The sequence below is a fragment of the Numenius arquata genome, chromosome 14, assembly GCF_964106895.1.
Source record: "Numenius arquata chromosome 14, bNumArq3.hap1.1, whole genome shotgun sequence".
NCBI classification, from domain to species: Eukaryota; Metazoa; Chordata; class Aves; order Charadriiformes; family Scolopacidae; genus Numenius; species Numenius arquata.
Window position 1 is genome coordinate 15,974,317 of NC_133589.1, and position 21,944 is coordinate 15,996,260.

At 49.9% G+C, this 21,944-nt stretch overlaps 1 protein-coding gene across 1 annotated transcript in view; it reads left to right on the top strand.

Moving 5' to 3' along the window:
* Nucleotides 1-718: 718 nt before the first annotated feature.
* AXIN1 (axin 1) overlaps nucleotides 719-21,944 on the top strand; it is a 75,236-nt gene continuing 54,010 nt past the window's right edge. The window contains exons 1-2 of the mRNA XM_074158423.1: nucleotides 719-957; nucleotides 2,965-3,936. Of these exons, the coding sequence (XP_074014524.1) occupies nucleotides 3,059-3,936 (878 nt within the window). The 5' untranslated portion in view covers nucleotides 719-957; nucleotides 2,965-3,058. The remainder of the gene's footprint in view (nucleotides 958-2,964; nucleotides 3,937-21,944) is intronic.

The window sequence follows — 21,944 nt, forward strand, 5'->3', positions numbered from 1 at the left end:
AATGGCTGGGGTTTGAAGGGACCTTTGGAGACCGTCTCCTCCAACCCCTCGCCAGAGCAGGGTCGCCCAGAGCAGGTTGGACAGAAAGGCATCCAGGTGGGTTTGGAGTATCTCCAGAGAAGGGGACTCCAGAACCCCTCTGGGCAGCCTGTTCCAAGGCTCTGCCACCCTCAAAGTGAAGAAGTTTTTCCTCATGTTGAGATGGAATTTCCTGTGGGGCTTCTCTTCCCCAGAAAGAGATGGAGCCCTGGAGCTGCTCAGCCCTTGAGCCAGGCGCTAGCCCAGTTTGGGACCCTCAGCCATCTGCTGGGGGCTCCCCGGGACTTGAGGCCTCCAGGGGCCAGTAGCCACTGTGCCTGGACCCTTGGCCGTGTGCCGGGGGCTCACAGGGACTCGAGGCCTCCTGAGCCGGGTAGCCACTGTGCCAAGACCCTCAGCCCGGGACTACACAGGACTCGAGGCCTCCCAGGGCCAGTAGCAGCCGTGCCCGGACCCTCAGCCCGGGGCTCCAGGGACTCGAGGCCTCCGGGCTCCGGTAGCCGCTGTGCGGCCTAGCAGCGAGCGTGGGGTGCCGTTGCTGCGGACTCCCCCGGCCGCCGCCACCTCCGATCCCGCGGGCCCCGTGTGCCCCCGGCGCCGCCTCCCCCGGGCCGGGCCGGGCCGGTGCCGCTCCGCCCCCGCGGCCGGCGCGGGCTGCCGGTGCCGCAGTACCGTCCGGGGGCGCGGGGGGCGCGGCTGAGCCGCTCTCCCCGGCGCTGGGGAGGCAGCGGCGCAGGCGGAGCGGAGCGGTGCGGGGCTGGCTGGCTGCTCGCTGCCTGTCGCCGCCACAAGCCAGCCAGCGGCCGCGGCCATGGGCGTCCCGGGCCGCCCGCTTTGTGCCGCCGCCCCGGGCCGCCGCCGCCGCTGCTGAGCCGCATGGGCCGGGCCCCGCGCCGCCGCCGCTGCTGCTCCGTGCGGGTGAGTGAGGAGTGAGGGGGGAGGCGGCCCCGAGCCCAGGCCCTGCGCCGAGGCCGCGCCGGAGGCCGCCGCCGGGCGGGCGGGCGGGAGGCGCGGGGCCGCGCCGGGCGCCGCCGAGCCGGCGCTAGGCCGCCCTGGGCGCGGGGGGGGCGGGCGGCCGCCGGCGGGCCGGGCCGCCCCGCGGAGGGCGAGCGGGGGCGGCGGCGGCGGCGAGGTGGGGGGGACCCGCCTGGGTCGCCTCCCCCGAAGTTGTCCGGGGGCGGCGGGAGGCCCCTGTCAGCGCCGGGGCTGCCCGAGGGGCCGGGGGTCGTGAGGCGGTGGTCGTCCCCCCCCCACCCCCGTCCGTCTCCGCGGGGAGAGGCGGCCCGGCGCCTCGCTCGTCCCCGTGGCTCTCGGCGGGCACCCCGCGGGGCTACCCCCGGCCGGGGCGAGGAGCCGGCGCCGCCCGGCCTCAACAATGGCTGTGGGGCCGGGGCCCCGGGGGTCACCGGCACCCAGGCCACCTTCGCCGGGGAGGTGGGTGCCAGCCCCGCGGCCGCATCCGTAACCGGGGCGAAAAGGACCCAAAAAGCAGCCCCGGTCCCCGGTGCCAGGGCAGCTTGGGCTGGCTGCGAGGGGCGGTGTTGGCTCCTGCACGGCTCAGGGTGGGCAGATGGGGCCTGGCCCTGCTCGCCGGCCACCCCTGGGCTCGCTGGGCTTGTTCCACGGTGGCCAGGTGGGCTGTAAGGATGGGCACGGCGGTGGCCAGGTGGGCTGTAGGGACGGGAACGGTGCAGGCGGCCGCTCATGGTTCCGCCGGGGGGAAGATGGCAGAGCATCCCCAAGACACGTTCCTTGGAGCGGGGCGAGCTTTGGGAGGGCGGCCGGGCAAAGCTGTGTCTTCCCTGGTGCGTTTTCACACGCAGTTGGGTCAAGCCGGTACGAGGAGTAATCTGTTGGGCTTTGCGGTACCCAGGGCTTTGAGGCTGGTGCTGTTCTGTAAAACAAGGACTTTGGCCACTGCCTTTAAATCATGAAATTTACCTTGTTGAACAGCGGAAGTCACGGCCCTGGGGGTTTTCCTCGCCCTCCTTCCCCACACCTCCCTCCCATCCTCCATATTGACTCGTTTCTCTTCTTTAAAAACATTGCACTTGATCAGGTTTCCTTCTCGAGATGGGTTTCTCGGCTTCCTTTGATGACCTGAAATTTTCCCAGGCTCGTAGCGTGCAGTGTTGTTAGCGTAAACGAACCTTTTCTCTATGGCCTGTCTATGAGAACCGGTGCCAGACCTGAGCTCCTGTGCTAACATGCCCATCTGAAGCAAGAATGCAGTCCAGATGCCCAAAATATTGGGGTCAGCGATGCATCTGGATTCCCCTAGAGCTAGATGAGGCGACGCAGCGTATTTCTAAAACGCAGAGATTTGCGAGGAATGTGGCGCTGGTATGTCACTTGAGCGTACGAAAGCCACCTGTGTTTGATTAAGGTGCAGTCTCGCTTTCGGGGCTAACTGGATATTCTTTCAAAATACTTTTTACAAGCCTTAATTAAATTCCTGTTAGGGGATGAGCATTTGCTAGATGGGTAGCCGGATAAAAACATGCTTAGTAAGAGCTGGTGCGTGTTCTCTCCAGGTAGGCTGTGCAGAGGGGTTAATGGCAGCGCAGAAGATGGCATGTGTGTCCTGTGGCACCTGAACGTAGATCTCTTGGACGTGGGGATTACCAGATCCCCGGGGTCCTGTAAAACCACGGGTGTTGTGAAGTTGGCCGTTGTTTTTGCATGGCATCAGCCGTATCGGTGATGCTGAATATAAAGTTTTGGGATATTCTGTAACTGTCATTTTTAGAGGGTGCCTGGTTTGAGCCCAGTTCTGTGCTCTCTGAAGTTGCTGAGAGCTTTGCCGTTGATTCTGCTGAAAAAGAGGTGTTAATACAGTAACAGCACATAGTAAAATTAGTTGTTTGTAATCTTAGAGTGTTTATTTACAGTGTTACTCACTTTTTTTTTTCTCGTTTGTTTCAGCCAAACAAACTTGTTCACCTTGGAGCTACAAATATCAGTGATTTGAGATTTGAGCTCATCCTGCTCTGTTGCTGTGCAAGCAAGGACCAGAAAAATGAACGTCCAAGGGAAAGGCTTCCCCTTGGACCTCGGAGGAAGCTTCACTGAAGATGCTCCGAGGCCGCCGGTTCCTGGTGAGGAGGGGGAACTCGTGTCCACGGATCCAAGGCCAGTTAGCCATGGTTTCTACTCCGGTAAAAGCGATATGGTTAGAAATGAGACATCGACGGCAACCCCGCGGCGCTCCGATTTGGATTTGGGGTACGAGCCCGAGGGGAGTGCTTCGCCAACTCCACCCTACCTGAAGTGGGCCGAGTCTCTGCACTCCTTGCTGGATGATCAAGACGGTATCAACCTCTTCAGGACTTTCCTGAAACAGGAGGACTGCGCGGATCTGCTGGACTTCTGGTTTGCCTGCAGTGGCTTCAGGAAGCTGGAGCCATGCACGTCTAACGAGGAAAAAAGACTTAAGCTGGCAAAAGCTATTTACAAAAAATACATCCTCGACAACAACGGCATTGTGTCCCGGCAGATCAAACCAGCCACAAAAAGCTTCATCAAAGACTGCGTCATGAAACTGCAGATTGACCCCGACATGTTTGACCAGGCCCAAACGGAGATTCAGTGCATGATAGAAGACAATACCTACCCTTTGTTCCTTAAGTCGGATATTTATTTGGAATACACGAGGACAGGTGGGGAAAGTCCAAAAATTTATAGCGATCCAAGCTCGGGGTCCGGGACAGGTAAAGGGCTACCTGGTTATCTGCCGACTCTGAACGAGGACGAGGAGTGGAAATGCGACCAAGAAGCTGAGCCCGAGGCCAGCCGGGACTCGGCACCCTCCAGCAGGCTGACACAGAAGCTGCTCCTGGAGACGGCCACCCAACGCGCCGCCTCGGCCCGGCGCTACAGCGAGGGCAGGGAGTTCAGGTAGGGGAGCGCCGGGGCAGCGTCCCTTCTGCGGGGTGTCTCCGGGGGACGGAGTGGGGAGACGCCGCGGGGGCGATGGGAAGCCTTGGAGAGGACCTTGGGTGGTGGGGAGCATCCGCATGGGGTGGTGTCGTGCGGGCACTTTGGTGGAATCCAAAGCTTTATTTGAAATCGGTTGCGCGTTATATTAAGTGTGTTTCTTTCTGATGGCCCCGAATTATCCCTGCAGCACGTTCCTCACCCGGGGAAGCTGCTGCTGGAGGCAGGTAGGGCCTGGTGGGCAGTGGATGTCCTCCTGCACATCCAGGGAGTCAAGCAAGCTGCAGTTTCAGGTTGGCCGGAGCCCGCACCGGCAGAACCTTGGTGTTCAGTTACAGGAACACAGGCAAGTACAGCTTGTGGTAAAACTTCTTGTAAATACACCAGGAAATTGTTGTGATGAGCCACGAGCAGAGGCTGCAGGAAGCTTGCAGGAGATGCCCTCACCTCTGTAATATATATATATACATATCAGTGAAGTGGGGTTCACAGTACTCCCTGATAATGGTATTGCTTTGCACATGACATTCCCAGCACTGGATTCTAGCGGTGTCAAAGTCAGAATTGCCAAATCCAGTTAAAACCATTCCCTGCTGCAGTTTTTCCCTTCATCAAAGTAATTGCTGTTGTTTTGTTGGTTGTTTTTTTGTTTTGTTTTTTTTTTTTCAACTGGAGGAGTTGCACAGTTTTGCAGCCTGTTTTTTTTTCTGGGTCCCCCACCCACTTCCAGCCAACATGGATTTTGAAACTTGCTGAGAGCTCAGTTAAAATTCCAGACAATTAACTTAGCAGGGAGCTCTCTGGGATCAATAAGCGTGTGTGTGTCTAACCTTTGCTGAATCAACAGAACCCGGCCAGAACACATTCCTACTTTTTTTTTCTTTTTTCTCTTTTCTTTTTTTTTTTTTTTTTTTTAAATAAAATCTCCTTGTTTTAAGACCTGCTCAGGCTAAAATCTGACGCTTTGTGAAGATTACGAAATGAAGTAGCTGAACTGTCCTCTTCAAAGGCGCCTGCCTTATGAAAAGCATTTCTGTGTTTAATCTCCCTCGGCCGTCCCTTTAGGCTGGCAGCTGGAAACGCATCCCGCCCTGTGCAAGGTCTCGGCGCCTTTCAGCTGGCGAAATGTTTTCGGTTTGATTCTTGTTTTCTAGATTTTTGAGGAGGGGGATGTTGCATGTGGAACTCTTGGGAAAAGCAAGGAAAAAAAAAAAAAAGGGGTGTGTGTGTGGAATTCTTGTGGACTCCCGCTGTTTTAATCAGGAGTCGGAAAAACAAAATCCCAGGGTCCTGGGACTTTCCCGTGGAGTTAATAAAAACCTTGAATGTTTCTTGAAGTGCATTTTCACTGAGCAGTCGGGTACTCACCATAAGCGAAGGATTAGAAAAGTCTACAATTTAAGGTGGTTTTGTTTTTTTTTTTTTAATTTAAGCAATAATGGCTTTAAGATTGAAATTAACTTACTTGAGGTTCAGCTGTGTTTAGTTTCCTTACTGGAGCAGGTAGCAAAGTCCTGCGTGCAGCACCGCGCTTCCCAGCCCCAGCTTCAGAAAAAAAATGCACTTTACCCTTTATCTCAATGTATCTGTGCCAGATTTTAAAATGGTTAAGAAACTTACTATGAAATACAAGTATTTTGGAGTGGAGTTCCTTGGTCTTGGGCGTTTTCATACCAGGTTGGAACAACGTGAAATAAATCTTTACCTGGGGGATGGAGGTCAGAAAAAAAATGCATTACTGTTAATTTGTAGAGTCCGACAGCCTGTCATTGTGGCTGCCGACGCTCCGCTGACCTGTGGGGTAGGGAGGCACAGAAACATTTACCATTCTCACCAGAGCAGCCCGGAGTAATCGAAGATAGCCGATTTATTTTATTTTTTTAAATGTTGGTGTGTCAGCTCCAGTAGCGTCCAGAGCATCACCATGGAAGATGCTGCCAAACTCTGCAATCTCCGCGGTTTTTATTCTAAAAAAATCTGCTGAGATACTAATTTATGAGGTGATTGTTGCTCTTTGTGCAAGACCTTGTGGTTGAATTAACTTACTTCCCGGATGTTGTATAGCAATAGCTGTCTTGAACAAGCCGGTTTTTAAGCTGTGGCGTCTTTATCCTGCAGACTTTTTTTGTGTTCCTTTACTTTCTCACCTGAGTGACTGTGCTGGACGCTGGTGGAGCTGCTGGCAGCAAGAAGCCATAGCTGCGCGCAGCGTTGGAGAGGCTGAGTCCCAATTTATTTTGAAAATTTCCACAAACCTTTTTATTTTTCTTGCGTATGTGGGGAAGAATTTCACGTTTCTGTTCTTGAGGGAATGTTGAAATAAGCTGTTTTGCATTATATCTGAGGGACTGTTTAATCTTCCCAAGATTGAACTTCTATTCCTTGGCTTCCATGGAAACCCTAAATAAAGAGGAATCGGAGCAAACGCAATAGAAGTTATTTCTCTGTTAACAAATGAGCATCTTGAATCGGCTCCAAATTTTTTGCAGCAGAAAGTTCATAAATCTTGACACGGTAGCTCTGCTCTCGGGAGAGCAAATGTTAAAAATTCCTCAAACGGGAGAAGACGACCCGATTAACGGTGGATATTTTGAAGGTGTGCAAATGTGCGTGCGTATGTGAGAATATCCCGAAGCCGAAAGCATCGCCATTACCCACTGTGTTTTTGTATGTGTAGGAAAAGGCCAATAGTCATTATAGTTAGGCTCCTGCAAATTAATTGGACATTGGTTATGGATCAGTGAACTTCAAAGAGGGTAACCCCCGAAGATCTCGGGCATTAACTGGCAGCTTCCGAAAGTGACACTAACGTGGTTGTGAGGGTGGCTAAATCGTTCATTAACCTTCTTCTGACACGCCGGGATGGCGTTCCTCGGATCCAAAGAGCAGGAATTAAACCTGCGCCTGAGAACTGCCCTGTAGCCTGGTTTTCCAGCGCTCCGGGAAAACGCACACGTCTTAAAAAAGCTGGAAATTTGGTGTTTGGTGGGGAAAGCTCACAGTTGTCTTTTTGTCAGGGTGGGCTTCTTCTGCCGTCTCTTTAGCTTTGTGTCAAAAGGGGTTCCCCTCCCACTCCTAAAGCGTTGGGGAGCAACGCTCTCAGCCTTTGCTTTCTTCTCGTGGTGGAAAGCAAGAAGAGCATGTGGTGTTACGCGTGAGGAGCTCTGCTTTTGTCTCCTCTGAAAGACCAGCAAGCTGGAGATGTATCATAGAATCACAGAATGGTTTGGGTTGGAAGGGACCTTAAAGATCATCCAGTTCCAACCCCCCTGCCACGGGCAGGGACACCCACCACTAGACTAGGTTTCTCAAAGCCCCATCCAGCCTGGCCTTGGAGGTTGTTTCTGCCAGTTGTTTTGGGTTTTGACCTGTGTCATGGAGTACACAGTATGTTGGAAAGGAGGCCTGAAGGATGGTGATGAAAGGACACGTGGTGGTAGGTGAGGTCTCCAGTTGCTGGGCATTGGGGAACGTTGTGGTAGAGCTGATAGGCACGGATGGAGAAATTTTCCAGTGGGGGCTTTGATATACGTGTGGTTTGGGCTTTTTTTAAAGGAAGCTGGCTAAGCTTTATTTCCAGAGTGCTGAGCTGACTAAGCTCATGGCATTTCACAAGTGGTGGTGGTTCCAATGAAAAGGATGGGTGATGCCACCAGATGGTTCTCCACCGGGGCTGGTAGAAATCACCAGGAGGGTCCTCATGCTTGTGCTCACGTACTGGTAGCCTCCCTGGATACGTGTGGGAGCTTTTATAGGGATGTGACAACCTCTGGTCTGAGACAGTGCAACGATGAACTGTAACATGGAGAGGAACGGTGTAGGCTGGTGCAGGGATGATGTGGGATCTCTCCATTCCTTAGGCAGCATCAACGGTCCAGCGGTCAGAAGCTGGGCCTGGCTCATGAAGAAGCTGAAATTTAGCTGGCAGACTTCGTTCATAATTAAATATTAAATTGCGCGCTTCTGACTCAAGCCCGTGTGGTGAAGGAACTTGGTGTTAATTGTACCGGACTGGTGTTAATTGTACCAAACGGGTGGAAAACCAGGGATGCAAAATCACAAACGCTTACGCAGGAGCCATCTGCGTTTAGAAAGTTTAAGGCACACGTTACTCTCTTACCGATGGTTCTTTTAACTGGGGAAGCAGCATGTGCGTGTTGGAAATAGGCTACTGGAGCTTCGTGAGAGGTTGGTTGCTGGAAATAAAACCAGCTACTGAATGTTTTACCCCTGTTTAAAGGCAGAAAGAGTAAGTTTCGGACACTTAGCCTGAATTAAAATTGCTGGGCCCGTAACAACACTTGTAATCAATACAGCCCCATTTGGCGTCTGTGGCTATTGCCAGATTTAAAGGAAAAAAAAGTTACGGAATAATGGTTTTGGTTCTGCATTGTTCTAGAGAGGAGTTAGTGAGTCTAACGGGGAGGTGGGGTCTGATGCTAATAGCGCCAACTGGTAATTTAGTGACTCCGGTGCTGTAAGATATACAAGACAAAGACTGATGGTGTTTTTGCACAGAAGTTACGCCAGCTTTTTTAAAATACATTGTTAAGCTGATGAAACTTCTGCGTGGAAATGCTTACATTAACAGTGTAAAGTATTTTTACCGGCGGTTGCCAAGTTTTAAAATGGATTTTATTTGAAGAAGAATACCTTTTGTGCCCATAGCTTTGCCTCTACACAAATCAAGATGAAGAAGTGGCGTGTTTGTTGTTTGGTTATGGATCAGCGCTTTGGCTTCTTTTTAAAGACAGGTAGTTGAAGCTTTTAGCACTCTGTTTTGATAAATGAAAAGCGTTTTCTCTCCTACCTTATTTTGCTGTGATTGAGTTTTATTTGGGCTATTGAATCTATTCTCTTACAAGCAGAAAAGGGCAGTTGTATCCCCTTTTTTTTGGTGCTGGGGAGGTTCAGAGTGGACGTGGAGGGGGGGAAAGTCTTCATGAGGAGCGCAATGCAGCCCAGGAACAGGTCACCAGAGGGGAGGGGATCTCCATCCTTGGAGGGCTTCATGGCTGGGTTTGACAGAGCCATGGCCCATCTAGTCCTGTTTTGATGTGTACTTACCATGAGGGCACAAATCATGAGATACTGTGCTTTGAGAACTGGGTTGGAAGTCGGGCTGATTTGGGTTCTGCCCAGTTTCTGAAAAAATTGGGTGCTAAAAAGCTTTATGGGAAGCTGAGCCGATGACAAGGCGCTGAGAAGTGCTTTCAGGAGGTGGGCCACAGGCTGGGTACACCTTGGTTTTGATCTGCCCTTCAACTTCAACTTGGCTTTATGTTTTAAGAGTTTCTTTGTTGTCACTATAATGGACTAATCCCTTGAATAATTAGTTACCATTGGACGTTTTAAAAATGACTGCTTCTTGGATGTTTTCCTTTAATAGTCTGTTAGATCCTGGATTTATTAACTATTGAGACAGACTGTGAAATCCTGTTATGCTGGGTTTTCTTGGTGGAAAAGGGACTGAGAAGGGCTTGTGGGGATGCTGGGGGAACACACGCTGGCATCGTGTTAGGGTAGAGCTGTTGACTTCCCCCACCTTCCCAAGCCGTGCAAGAAGTCCTCCCTGCCCACTGGGATGGGTTGTTGGCTGCTGGAACACGCCACAGTTGTGGATAATCCCTAGATTTGGGCCTTCAGAAGGTGTTGCAAGAAGTGAGAGCACTGTGGCTGCACGGTGCAAGGCCGGTCATGCAGTCACCATGCATTTAAAATGTATCATGGACCTGATTTTATTAGAATTGGGGGGAAAATCTAGTTTCAGAAGTGGCTGTATGTGTAGTGCACAAAATTGCCGTGTTTAAAAAAACCACTCAGAATAGAGGTGCTGATATCCTAAATCAGTTCCTGGAAATATCATTGGATTATTAGGCTCATCCTTAAATCCATTAAGCAAATTACTGTTAATCAGTCAAATAAAAGAAGAAAGATCTTTTTGCAAGGGCCCTGTCTTTTGAGCCACATGCAGAAGCTGTAGTAATATTTTAATTTTCCGTCTGTCAGTGAATGTATTCAATCACTTCGCTGCCTTATGTGGAGGATTTGAAATTAGAAACTGAGGTTAATTATCTGCATTAAATGAAATATGTGAAGCCCACAAAAGCAAAAACCTTCACAATTTGGTATGGTCTGTTAAGCCAGGCAGGCTGTTTCAGAAGGAGAGGGGTTATTTTTTTCCCCGGTTTTGTTCCGATTGAAGGGTTTTAGTCACAGTAATTGAAATGATTAAAAAGTCAAATTGCTAGTGAATATAATTCTGAGCATCTTTCTGAAAAGATCTGACACTTGGTTGAGAGCAGGGGTTTGCTCGGCGTAGAGCAGCCGGTGCTGTGCCATCCGGTTGTCCTCGGTGCCTTCTTACCAACCTCTTGGATGGCAATGGGCTGTCAAAGCTCTGCTGCTGGGCTAGTGGAGGGGATTTGGAAGTGAAACAATACCGGAGGAGATAAAACGGGTCTGACACCATCCATCCTAATGCCAGTAATTAGCTAATTACTGCCTGCTTCATTTGGAAGTGCAGCTTCGGACTCTACAAAGAAGACAATCCTCTTGGAGATACACCATCCCCAGTGGTCAGCTGGTTTTGGGGTGATTTGTTTGTCAAGAGGTTCGTGTCCGGGAAGGACATGGACCTGTTGGAATGGGTCCAGAGAAGGGCCACAAAGATGATGAGAGGGCTGGAGCACCTCTCCTATGAGGACACGCTGAGAGAGTTGAGGTTGTTCAGGCTGGAGAAGAGAAGGCTACTGGGAGACCTCAGGCCTTCCAGGACCTGAAGGGGGGCTACAGGAGAGGTGGGGAGGGACTGTCTATCAGGGAGTGAAGGCATAGGACAAGAGATAATGGTTTTAAACTGAAAGAGGGGAGATTTAGTTTAGGTATTAGGAAGAAATTCTTTGCTGTGAGGGTGGTGAAACCCTGGCTCAGGTTGCCCAGAGAAGCTGTGGCTGCCCCATCCCTGGAGGGGTTCAAGGCCAGGCTGGATGGGGCTTTGAGCAGCCTGGTCTGGTGGGAAGTGTCCCTGCCCATGGCAGGGGGTGGGACTAGATGATCTTTAAGGTCCTTTCCAACCTAAACCATTCTATGATTCTATGTTTTTCCTCCCGCTGTTGTACACACATGGCTCAGGGTTGAGCTACCCCAGGGGCCGTCTCTGCTCATGGGGGGCAAAGGTGCCCCTTCGCTGGTGCGGCCCTGAATCCCCTGCTCATCATCTGGGCACGTCAGGAAAGGTCTCTTCTGGAGACACGCGTTTTCTTGTTCCCCTCTGCCGTGTGCCAGAACAAGCTGTTTTGTCCAAAGTCACGCTCAGAAATTGCATTGCAGCAGGTCACGCTTGCGTGCAGAAGCAAAACCATCGTTACTCGCAGCCCAGGTCTGGGTTCATCACTGATGTTACAGCAGCGATGAATTTAAGTAGAACTGTTGCAGTTTTAAGTCAGATTATCCAAATTCTGTAAAACCCATGTGGAAATTGGATTTTACCTTTGAAGACTCCAGAGTATGCTTTTGTGGTAAGAGCTGGAATTTTTTGGTCCTCTGGCCCCCAAGATACAACCTGTCTTTAAAGTACCGGCTTTTAGAAGGTCTTGAGCTGATCTAAATAGCTAATAGATGAATAGCTTTCATGTATCCTGATGAAAAACAGTGGAAGGAGGGAAAACTATAGCTAGAGGAAAAAACCTCCTTGAAATACTCCAGTGAGACCTGGTGGTTAGCACCAGGACCTCACCTTAGTCCCTGGACCTACCTCCAGAGCCTGATGACCAGAAGCCACTGGGTCTTATTCTTCCTTCAACCCTCCGACCCCCACATATTCCCCGTCCTGCTGTAGACCAGATATTCTCAGTCCCCTCCCTTTCTCCTTTTTTTTTTTTTCTGGAGGTTTAGGGGTTTTGTCTTTTATCTGCAGGTTGTGTTCAGAGAAATGCTGGTGCTGGAAGGAGAAGAGTGGTAGGTGTGGGGAGGTGGGATTGCCTTTTTTTTAAGCAGTCCACGTTTAGAGTGGGTTAGCCCTGCTGGAAAACCGTGCCTTTAGCATTCAAGAGATTTACCCTTTTTGATCGTAAATTTTGGTCTTTTACTTGCCTGGCCATCAGCTTTTCAGACTGGGCGAGATTTATGTGGAAGAGGGGCTCCCTTGTTCTGCCATTGCTGCCAGCCTGGTCCAGACGGCCTCTTTGGGAGCTCTGGCCAGTGCACGGATTCAGGTGGGACCCATAGTTTGGTGGCTGAGGACCTCTCCAAGCTTTCACAAGCGAAGTTCAAATCAGAGCCGAGTTGCAGGGGAGCTCCTGGGAATTACAGGTAGGATCCAGTGCAGGGACTCCGTATCTAGCTGTAGCTACTGGGTTTGATTAACTTCATCCTGGCTTTGCCCCACGGCGGCAAGAGCTGTAAAACCGTTTGGCACCAGACATGCAAATGAGAGCCGGGCTGAAGCGACTGTTATCCGCCAGGATCCCGAAAGAGGAATCAACAAATAGAAATTATTCTATTAGCAGGGGCAAAGTTCACAGGTTAACCATCATGTCAAATCAATGAAATACAGCCTTGATCTCCCGCACAAGGGCTTTATTGTGTATAAATAAGAGTGCCCGAGCAAAGACAGCAAGTTCTTGCACTGTAACATTTGCAGCGTGCCGAAGAAAGGGAAGCTCTGTACAGATTGCAGCACGAAACGCCTCCTTCGGACATCGGCTTCATTCCTGCTTCAAAAGATTGTAAAACGTGACCTTGGAACCTTCTTGCTCTCCTTATGGCCCTACCCAGATTGGATTTCCACGGGGCATGTATTTTTTATTTTTTTAATAAAAAGTTGGGGTGTTTGGCTAAGAAGCCTTGTCTTTGTACTTTTAATTCAGTCCATGTGACTGTCATAACGTTTATTTCTTAGGGAATGAAAAATGTTCCATCTTGAGCAAAGCCACAGAAGGCGGCTGTTGTGTAGGCTGGCAACCTCAGGTGTGTGCAGCATGTGTCTTCTGCTGATCTGCTCACACTGGATGAAGACCATCACCCCTTTGGTGTTTGGTCCAAGGCTCCACCAGGAAAAGGAAGGGCAGAAGCTGCCTTCTGTGGGGTGGAAGTATTTATATCTAATGTGTCTTTCAACATCTGCACATCCAGGGAAGCTTTGTTTTCCTCTCTGGGGAAAAGCTACTTTGAAAGCTACTTCGCTTGACCCTCTTTCTCTTCAAGATGGGCCAATGCTGGCAAAAGTAGACGAGCTTGAAACAGGATGGAAACGGGCAGCAAAGGATGTGTCACTGCAGTGTAGGATTTGTCACCTTGTGGTTTTCCCCTCCAGATACATGCAGTGAAGTTTGTGACCCGGGGGTGATTTGGGTGCTGCGGGCTGGGGAAGTCAGCCCGACTGGAGGCATTTGAGAAGGCTGAGCATCCCGCTGTCCCCGAGCGGTGGCTTTGGGTCTTCACCAGAAGAGGCTGGAGGAGCCTGCTAAAACTGATCCATCAACCTTCCTCCTTCTGAAGAGAGGAAGCTTTCCAAATGGGCATGGGAAAAACTTTCCTTTGGTAATCCTGGAGATAACAGGTCACGCAGCTTCACCCAGTGCTTCTTGCACAATAACTTGTGGTCAGGCTGAAGTGTCTATTTTAGAAAGGCATCCAAGCGATGGGAGGTCACGCAGCATTTTTCTTATCTCTTCCCGTGGTTAGTTACTCTCACTGTTCTCAACACGTTCCTTATTGCTCCCTTCAGTTTTTTCCAGCTTCATTTTCTAGCTGCTGGGTTTTGGTGTGGTTTTGCTCACTTTAGTGGCTCCAAATAACTTTGCATGTTAGGAAGAAAAAAAAAAAAACCAACAAACCCAAACCCTACTGAATGGGTGTGAATGTTCTCCTTAAGTGGCAGCGGCTTTGTTATGGAAGGCCCTTTGGTTTTATTAGACTTTTCAACCCTCCGGTCGACTGTTAAACAAGCTGTAGCTTGTCATGGTTGACAAACCTTCACTCTGGTCTCAGACCTAACCTACCAGTTTAAAAGGCAGTATTCTTTTGTGTGCAGGTTTCTGGGTGGGGACCATCAGGCTTCTAAGGGAAATTAACTTGCGGCCTTTCTTTCCCCACACACACCCCCCCCCCTCCCACCTCAAATAAATTAAGTTTTGTGATAACTGTTCTGTCACTTCCAAAGGCCAAAAGGAAATGTCAGCCTATGCTTTAGGTTTTCTGCTACCTGAAGTGCTCTGCTACATGCTGAGAGCGCAAGTAGGTGGGAATATGTAATTACATCCAAAACAAAACGGCTGCACGATCAGTGTCAGCAGCTGAAGATAAAATGCAGAAAGTTTTTTTTCGAATGATTCATCCGTAATTATTTAAAAACACGTCGAATTTATTCTTCAGCTTTGGAGGAGAGTTCTTGCAAGGCTGGCGTTTGCCATCCGTGATGTTTATACACCTGAGTAAATGCCTGTCTCAGCAGTTTGTCCGTGCCGAGCGCTCCAGATCTAAATCCCTTCAAAGGGAAACCCAGCACACCTTTGTCTCCTGGCCTGGCCCTCTCCAGAGCTCTCACTGGGGAGATGGAACCAGTCGTGGCAGTGGCTGGCACTGGGACAGGCAGGGTGCTGAGGCTTGCGCCGTTCTAATAACTGTTCCGTGCGGATTTGCTCTCCCTAGGTTTAGGTGGCAGAGCTTGTAGCAGCTGGATAACACAAATACACTGGTGGGGAGGTGGGAGGACGTTGGGGAGAAGCAACCACAGCAGCTGAGCTATGGGCTGTGCCTGCTCTCCTCTCTCTGCGTCCCTGCAGCACTGTGTGGGTTGTAGTGGCCCAGGGAAGAGGTGAAGTTCCTTTAGATGGTGTCTCTTGGATGTGGCAGACTGGCGATGACCTCTTGTACTGATTTTAGGGTGCTGGAAGGTTCTGTGCTTTTCCTTGTGTCGTTGCAGGTGCTGGTGCTTTCTGCCCAACTGGGCAAAACTCAGTATTTTTATTTTCAGGAGAAGGTAGCCTGCGCTGGGAGAGGAGCATTTTTCACATGCTTCTCTCTCTCTGCGGTTGCCAAGGACTTGGAAAGGTGTTACACTGGACCGGCTGAAAACTGTGGGGGGTTGTTGTTGTTTTTATGCTAACCTAGCACTCTGCCCGACTCACCGGCCCAGATAAGCATCGGTGCAGGGCAGGGCTCTGGCCCGCGTGGCCGGGAGGGCAACCGGCACGGCAGAGGCTGTCACCACCCAGCAACCAACGCCTTGCAGTTTCATCATGCTCGGGGTGCGTTTTTCCTCCAGCGAGAGGCACGGTGCGGACGCCTCCACCGCAGCAGAGCAGGGAGAGGAGGGGAGGGATCTCCCACAGCGAGGAGATGCATCTCTGAACCATTAGCAGAGTGTCCTCAGCCCTGGGACAGTTCATCGGTCAAGCTCCACCTCTCCGTCACGCTGCTCGGATGGAAGAGATGAGCAAATCTGAGCAAGGCAGAAACCCCAGCACTGGTTCTGGCCCCTTTAGTCAAGAGCTCAAGGAGGCTTTTCTGATCCTGCAGCAGTCTTGGCAGAAAAGTCATCTGGCCCCGTCTTGGTCTGTTTTCCTTCCTTGATGCCATGCTAGAGCTCCTCAACTTGTGTTGGGCATTCTCAGTCTGGGAGAGGTGGCCTGTTGGAGCTGGAGTGAGCAAGCTAATATCCCACCCATTTCATAGTGAAGATCATAGAGTCAGAGAATGGTTTAGGTAGGAAGGGACCTTCAAGATCATCTAGTTCCAACCCCTCTGCCACGGGCAGGGACACCTCCCACTAGACCAGGTTGCTCAAGACACTGGCCTTGCAGTCCTCCAGTGCCTGCCCATGGCTCTTGCGCATGCTCAGAAGGGTTGATGCATCCTGCAGCTCACGGGATTGGCCTCCCCAGTGGTAGGGTACACTTGAGAGGCAGCAGTTGCTTGGACTCAGCAAGGTCATCGGGGTTTTGGTCCCTGCTGGTGACGCTCTGAGTCAGCTCCGCATGGATTGCTGTCTTTCTCACCTCATGGAGGTTCTTCTGTCTGGAGCCGTCAACCACACTGCCAGCAGTCAAGCTACAAGCAACCCTTTTTCTTTGTTAATTGCCACCTGTGGCTTGGCACCAGCAATGTCAGAAACCCTCCCAGGTAGCCCATCTTGGGCTGTGGAATTGGGTGTAGTGTGTTGCCTCAGGTGGTACAGAGTAGCTTTGGAAATCATCCTCGAAGCCTGAGCTGAAGAAAGAGGGTGGGACTGGAGCCAAACCTCTCGTTCCAGATGGGACACTAGTGGCAGAAACACCTATTGTCCACAAAGGTGTTGCCAAGCCACAGAAAGCAATTAGCAGGGAAGAAAAATATGCTTCCTTTAAAATCTGAATTTTAAAGACAGTTTTTCTTTTTTAAATTTAATATACACACATTGATATGCCAAGTAGGCAAAATCAGGATTGTAAGAGCGAGTATCTGAAATTATCTAACTCGTGTAGTTTAGTAAAACAGGCAGGTTTGTCAAACAGGATTATATTCAGTCCAGAGCGACAGTTGAGGGTGAAGTGCGTTTATAACACTGGGTTACTCTGCCTTTGGCATCGAGGACAAGTAAAACAGCCCTGGAGGATGGTAGAGCCGGTCTCTTTCTAACCATATTGTTGCAAATGCCATTACGGTGGACATAGAGTTTGAAAATCGTTTTTTCTGCCTTTTTATGGTCAGCTGTTAATGTTGCATCTAAACTCTGTATTAAACAGTCAACACCTTCAGGTCTTAAAAACGTTTTCACGAGCTCTCCCTTTCACACAGGGGACCCTTCTGCACCAAGTCCACCTCCCAGCTGACAGTGCAACCGTGGTCTATATTTGTGCTAGGCTGCTGGATTTATATTTTGCTATCCTAGTGCTCAGTGCATTGCTTCCCTCTGTGATTTATTGTATTTTGAGTGTGAATTTGGAACCAGAGAGCAGGGTTTCAGGGGTGGGAAATCCTTCTGAGGTGCTGGGGTGAGCACAGAGATGGGTAGATACTGCCTGCAATCTGTGACCTGCAGAGCTCCAGGCTTGAGGAGGTGGGATGGAGGAGAGGGGAGATGGTGTGGCTCTGCCTTGGCTGGGGACCTGCTGACCATGTGAGCTGTTTGAGGTCAGGGTGCCTTATTAGCGCTTTACTATTCCTCCTATCTCTGCCTTCCCATATAGACAAAACAGGCATGCGTCATTTCTTGGATAAAAGTGTGTTAAAGCTTGTCCCAGGCTCCTTCACGCACGTTGTTGGCTTTCTTTGCATTAATCCTTCCTCCTTGCTCTTCCCATAGTTCCTATGATGCAAGATCAGAAAAGGCTGTTCCAGTATCTCACTTCTCTCACCAGATTTCTTAAAATACTTCTGTGTTCAGTAAGTGCATCAGCCATGTCCACCTTCCCTGGTGTTGACAGCAGTCCCACGTCAAGCTGGAGGTTGGACTATTCTGATCCTCCAGAGGTCCCTTCCAACCAATACCTCTGTGGTTTTAGTCCTTAGTTGACTGCCAAGCACATACTCATCTGTCACACGCACGTCTGAAGGACCACATCAGCTTTTACGCAACAGTGAGCCCTGCAGAAATTCATGTGCTCATACAGCTGAAGCAATGGCACTAACAGCTGGACCCGTGGCCAGGAGACGGGGAGCCATTGCTGCAAAGAATCACAGAATCACATACAATATGAGAGCCCTGCTCTGAGGTAAAAGTGCAGTTCCAGCAGCCCAAGCCACGTGAACAAGGAAAAGCATTTTTTTCCCCCCAAAAAATGCATCAAAAATGAGGGGTGAGACTGCCATACTGTAAGTCATCTACGAGAGATCATATCCTTGTCCGCCCCTCCTCCTCCCCACCTCTAGGGGTGTTTTTAAATCTCCCACCTAAAAGGATAAGCTTTAAAAATGAGAAAGGTATGTTTTCTTTCCTACCAATCATTTAATGATTTTTAACTTGCTGTTTGATCCTGGTTCTCGCGCATTGACTGCATGGGAGCTACAGCACTGGGTTACAGATAAAGCAGGTGACTGCTCCTTTAAAACCTATGAGGCTTAAATCAAATTACGCGGTATTAAAATCGAGCGTTTTTTTTCATATAACAAAAGGAATGGATTGTTTGTTGGTATGCGCTTAGGATCCTCCCATGTTTTTAAATACCTGATGTAAAATCCGTTCTGCTGGTGGTGGGTTTCTCGTGGCAGCGTGGTGGCCGCAGGTCCTGCGTCTCGCCTCCCAGGCCAGCGAAGGTGGGAAATGGGCAGCGTGCTATTTTTAGAAATCAGCAGTGATACATTCCAGGAACTCCTGCAGTATTTTTCAGAACCGAGTTTGAGTTTTCAGAACACAGATAGGGAAATATGTCATCTGTGTAAATTGCTCTAAATTACCTGCAATTTGTTGGGAGTTGCCATTTCTAAGGGCTTATTGCAACTCTAGATATTGGAGGAAGCTTTTGATTATCCTGAGCTTGTAAAATGTAATTGGCTATTTCTTAATTGTTGTCCTCTGTGAAGTATAATTACCTGTAATGTAAAGCTTTTTATTTGTCAATGCCGCAAACAGGAAATCAAGAGTGTCTGATTGAGATAAGTTTGGGGACTCCACTGTGACTTTTAATTGCATCAGGTGACTTGTTTGTACAGGGACTGGTTTCTCCTGTAAAGTCTTGGAGGCCTTCAAAGAACCTAGAGACCTTAAATACCGTCTTTATGTCTTGTTGTGCAGAAGTCTGGCTTTGTTCTTTCCCAAAACACCCTTCAGACAGCGATTGTTGTCTTAGCAAGGTGGTGGCACCTCTTCATTCTGACAATACTGCCTGAAGTTTCAGGAGGAATAGACTGAATTTGAATTAATTGCTTAAAAGCAGTTAATCAGAAGATGTTGTAGAGCTTGCTGACATTCATGAATACCGTAGAGAAGTCTGTTAATTAAAGCTTAGCAGCCTGAAGGAAGCTGATAGATATGGAGAATCCCAGTTTCATTGGTGTGTGGTGGTACCTGGATGCAGAGCAGAGAGAATAGGTCTTGAATGGCCATGCTGAACTTGGATCTGCTGCAGACTAGAAGTATGTCGTGTCCCAGTCCAACATGTCTGCAGAGGGAGTTGGTCCTCATGTCCCATTTGCTGCTCAGCTGCCCTTGACCCAACTGCGTTGGCATTCCTCTAGGGCCAGGGCATGTGTGGGGTGAAGGGGTGACTTGGTTGGGGGGCTATGTTTATGTTGCATGGTCAAGGTCTACCTTGTTTACAACTTGTGTCTTCCCGGGTTCGTGTCGAGCTCCCTCATGCTGAAGCTGTCATTGTCGTCGTCTTCGCAAGCTGCATCAGTTTTTGATGGGACATTAAACTTAATTACTTAATTGAACTTAGACGTTATTGGGGAATTCTTTGCTGTAGTTCTGGGTAGTTTTCGTGTTTTACAGCAGCAATAGAAGTGTCAGGCTGGGTACGTTCACCCTTCCTTCATCTCCACCCAGGCTTGGCTGTGCTGAGCCCAAGCGCAGCTCTGGGGAGCAGAGGAGGAAGATGTAACATAGATTGAGGCGGGCAGTCTGGGGTTTTGCATTCAGTGTGAGGGGGTGGAGAGGCGTAAAGGGAAAAAATTAAAATCCCTCTCATTGCCCTCTGCAGCCCTGGGAGATGCTGTGCCAGAACAGGCTGGTTTATGAACGGCTCTGCTCCCATAATTGGAGGTTTCCACAACTTTTGTGCGCGTGTGTTTTCCTTACATGCGGTCTATAGGTTTAAATATCCTCTTCACTGTGCCTTTAGAGAACAACTTAGAAGCAAGAGCCGCTTGAGAGCGTCATCCTCCAGGAGCGCCTCCAATTCTGCCGCCCGACAGCAGCAGCGCAGGCTTCCTTTGGAGGAACCTCCTAAAAACAAAACCTTAAAATAAAACCCTCTTCTTGCTAAACTCACTCTCCGCAAACATAGAATTATTTAGCTTTATTTTTGCTCTTTTGATGGAGAACCGGTGCCGAGGAGTTCTTGGGGAGAGCGGTGAGTCAGCTCGCCCAACAGTGACTCTATTGATAGATGGAAGGAGTGGCGCTGAACTCTGTCTAGTCATTGTTGGTGCTTGGCTGGAGCGCCGGGGGCTCCCAGGGCAGGCTCAAACACCTCTCGCCAGCCTTGAGAGATCAAACGCCATGAGTCAGGCCGCAGAAAATCATGATAGGGCCCAAATTAATTAAATCTTTACTTCTTTTTTTTTTTTTTTTAAACCCTGTTTTGAGAGTGGGAAGGGAAGGACACGCACGCACCGGGGTGTGTGGGACCCACCAGCTCCTGTCTCATTGCAAGCTGACTTTTCTTGTGTCTCCTGAGCTGCTCCAGTGGAAATTCGGCCCCTGCTCTGCTCCAGAGTGATGGACGTGCCAACTTTTTCCTCTCTTGATATCCTCTCATTTCTCTCCTTTCTCTGTGAGGACGGGAGGCAGAGCTGGAAAACAAACACTTAGCACAGACACATTGCTCTTACCTATCCCGTCTTCTGGTTATTTTACAATTAAAAATGCATACAAGCCAGAAAACATTTCAAGAGGGTATTTAATTCATTATAATATTTGTGTAATTTTGATCAAGGTGGGAGAGGCAGGAGATGGCCAAGACGGTGGGAAGTGTGGCCGTGCTGCAGACCTGCCAACAGCTTTGCCCTGGGTTTTCCCGTCTGCTTTTCCCGGGGCACAGCTTGCTGTCAGAGGTGGGGACAACCGCATCCGTGAAGCCCATGGCTTCCGAGAGAGCTTTACCTATGAACCAAACCTTAAAGGTCATGGGCGTGATGGACCGTCTCCTACCAATGCACCAGCTCTTCATGCCAGCATCGATACTCCATGCCTTGCGTTGGGCATCTCAGAGTTGGCACCATCCCCTGGGCAAGAGAGAGTTACAACTGGCACCAAAGGCCTCAAACTTCACTTTGGTCTATTAAACGCAAGTGCCACACACTTTGATACCTCAGGCCATGCCGCCCCGAGCTTTCTTCAGGTGCTCTGAACGCGCGGTGTTCACCTCCCATCTCACCAGGCACCAGGAGCCGGCCAATTTTCAGCATAACGCACAATCTCAACTATTTTATTGCTTAATTTAGGCCATAAAGTCCCTTTGATGTGTTGTGTAATGCAACGTTCATTCTGAAAAAGTGGGTGGAGTAGCTTTATGGTATTATAAAAATAAATAAAATGCCTGGCAGGATTTTGAAACCACATGGTCATTCCTCCTCTCTCCGCAGATAAGTTGATTGTTGAGAGAGAAATCTTGCTTAATATCTAACTTTGGGTGATTTATTTCTCCAGAGCCCTTTCATCTCCAGCATGTATTGGGTTATCTGTGACTTCTAATCTGATTGTTTTAAGCATGATCAAAGAAACCAAGAGAATGCACTTTATTTTCCCACTGTATGAACAGAATGCTGTTTGTACAGTGCATTACATCACCTGTTCCTGCTGCTCCTGAGTCCTGCACCAAATGGCTGCGGTATAAATAGAAAACAGAATGGACTTGTAGGGGGTGATGAAATTCGTTCCACTGGCCGAGTAAAACAGAGTTAACTCAACGAAGGCTTTCTTCACGCCCGGTTCTACCTCGGCACACAACAACACGGGCTGAAAATGTTTGAAATAGCTTGCTGGTGCGGGGGTATGGAGCCCCAGGAGATTGCAGGCAGGGAGATTGCCGTCGTTGACATTGCTGGGATTCTTTCCAGACTATGCAAAGAAAGAGTTTGGCCTCCCGGCGGTATCGTGGTGGTGGTACCGTGGTGGTGTTCTAGCTGCGATGGTCCATGGGCAGGGTCTGCAGGGAGAGGTGGTCGCCCTCCTGCCTCCACTACCACCTGCAGCTTGGTGCTGCAGGATGCCTGCACCCGTGGAGCGCTTGCCACCGCGCTGTCCCAAAGAAACCCCTCTGTGAAAAGCCACTTGCTTTTTGGAAGTTCTGGAGGAGTTAGGCCACAGCAACCCACCCAGTTGT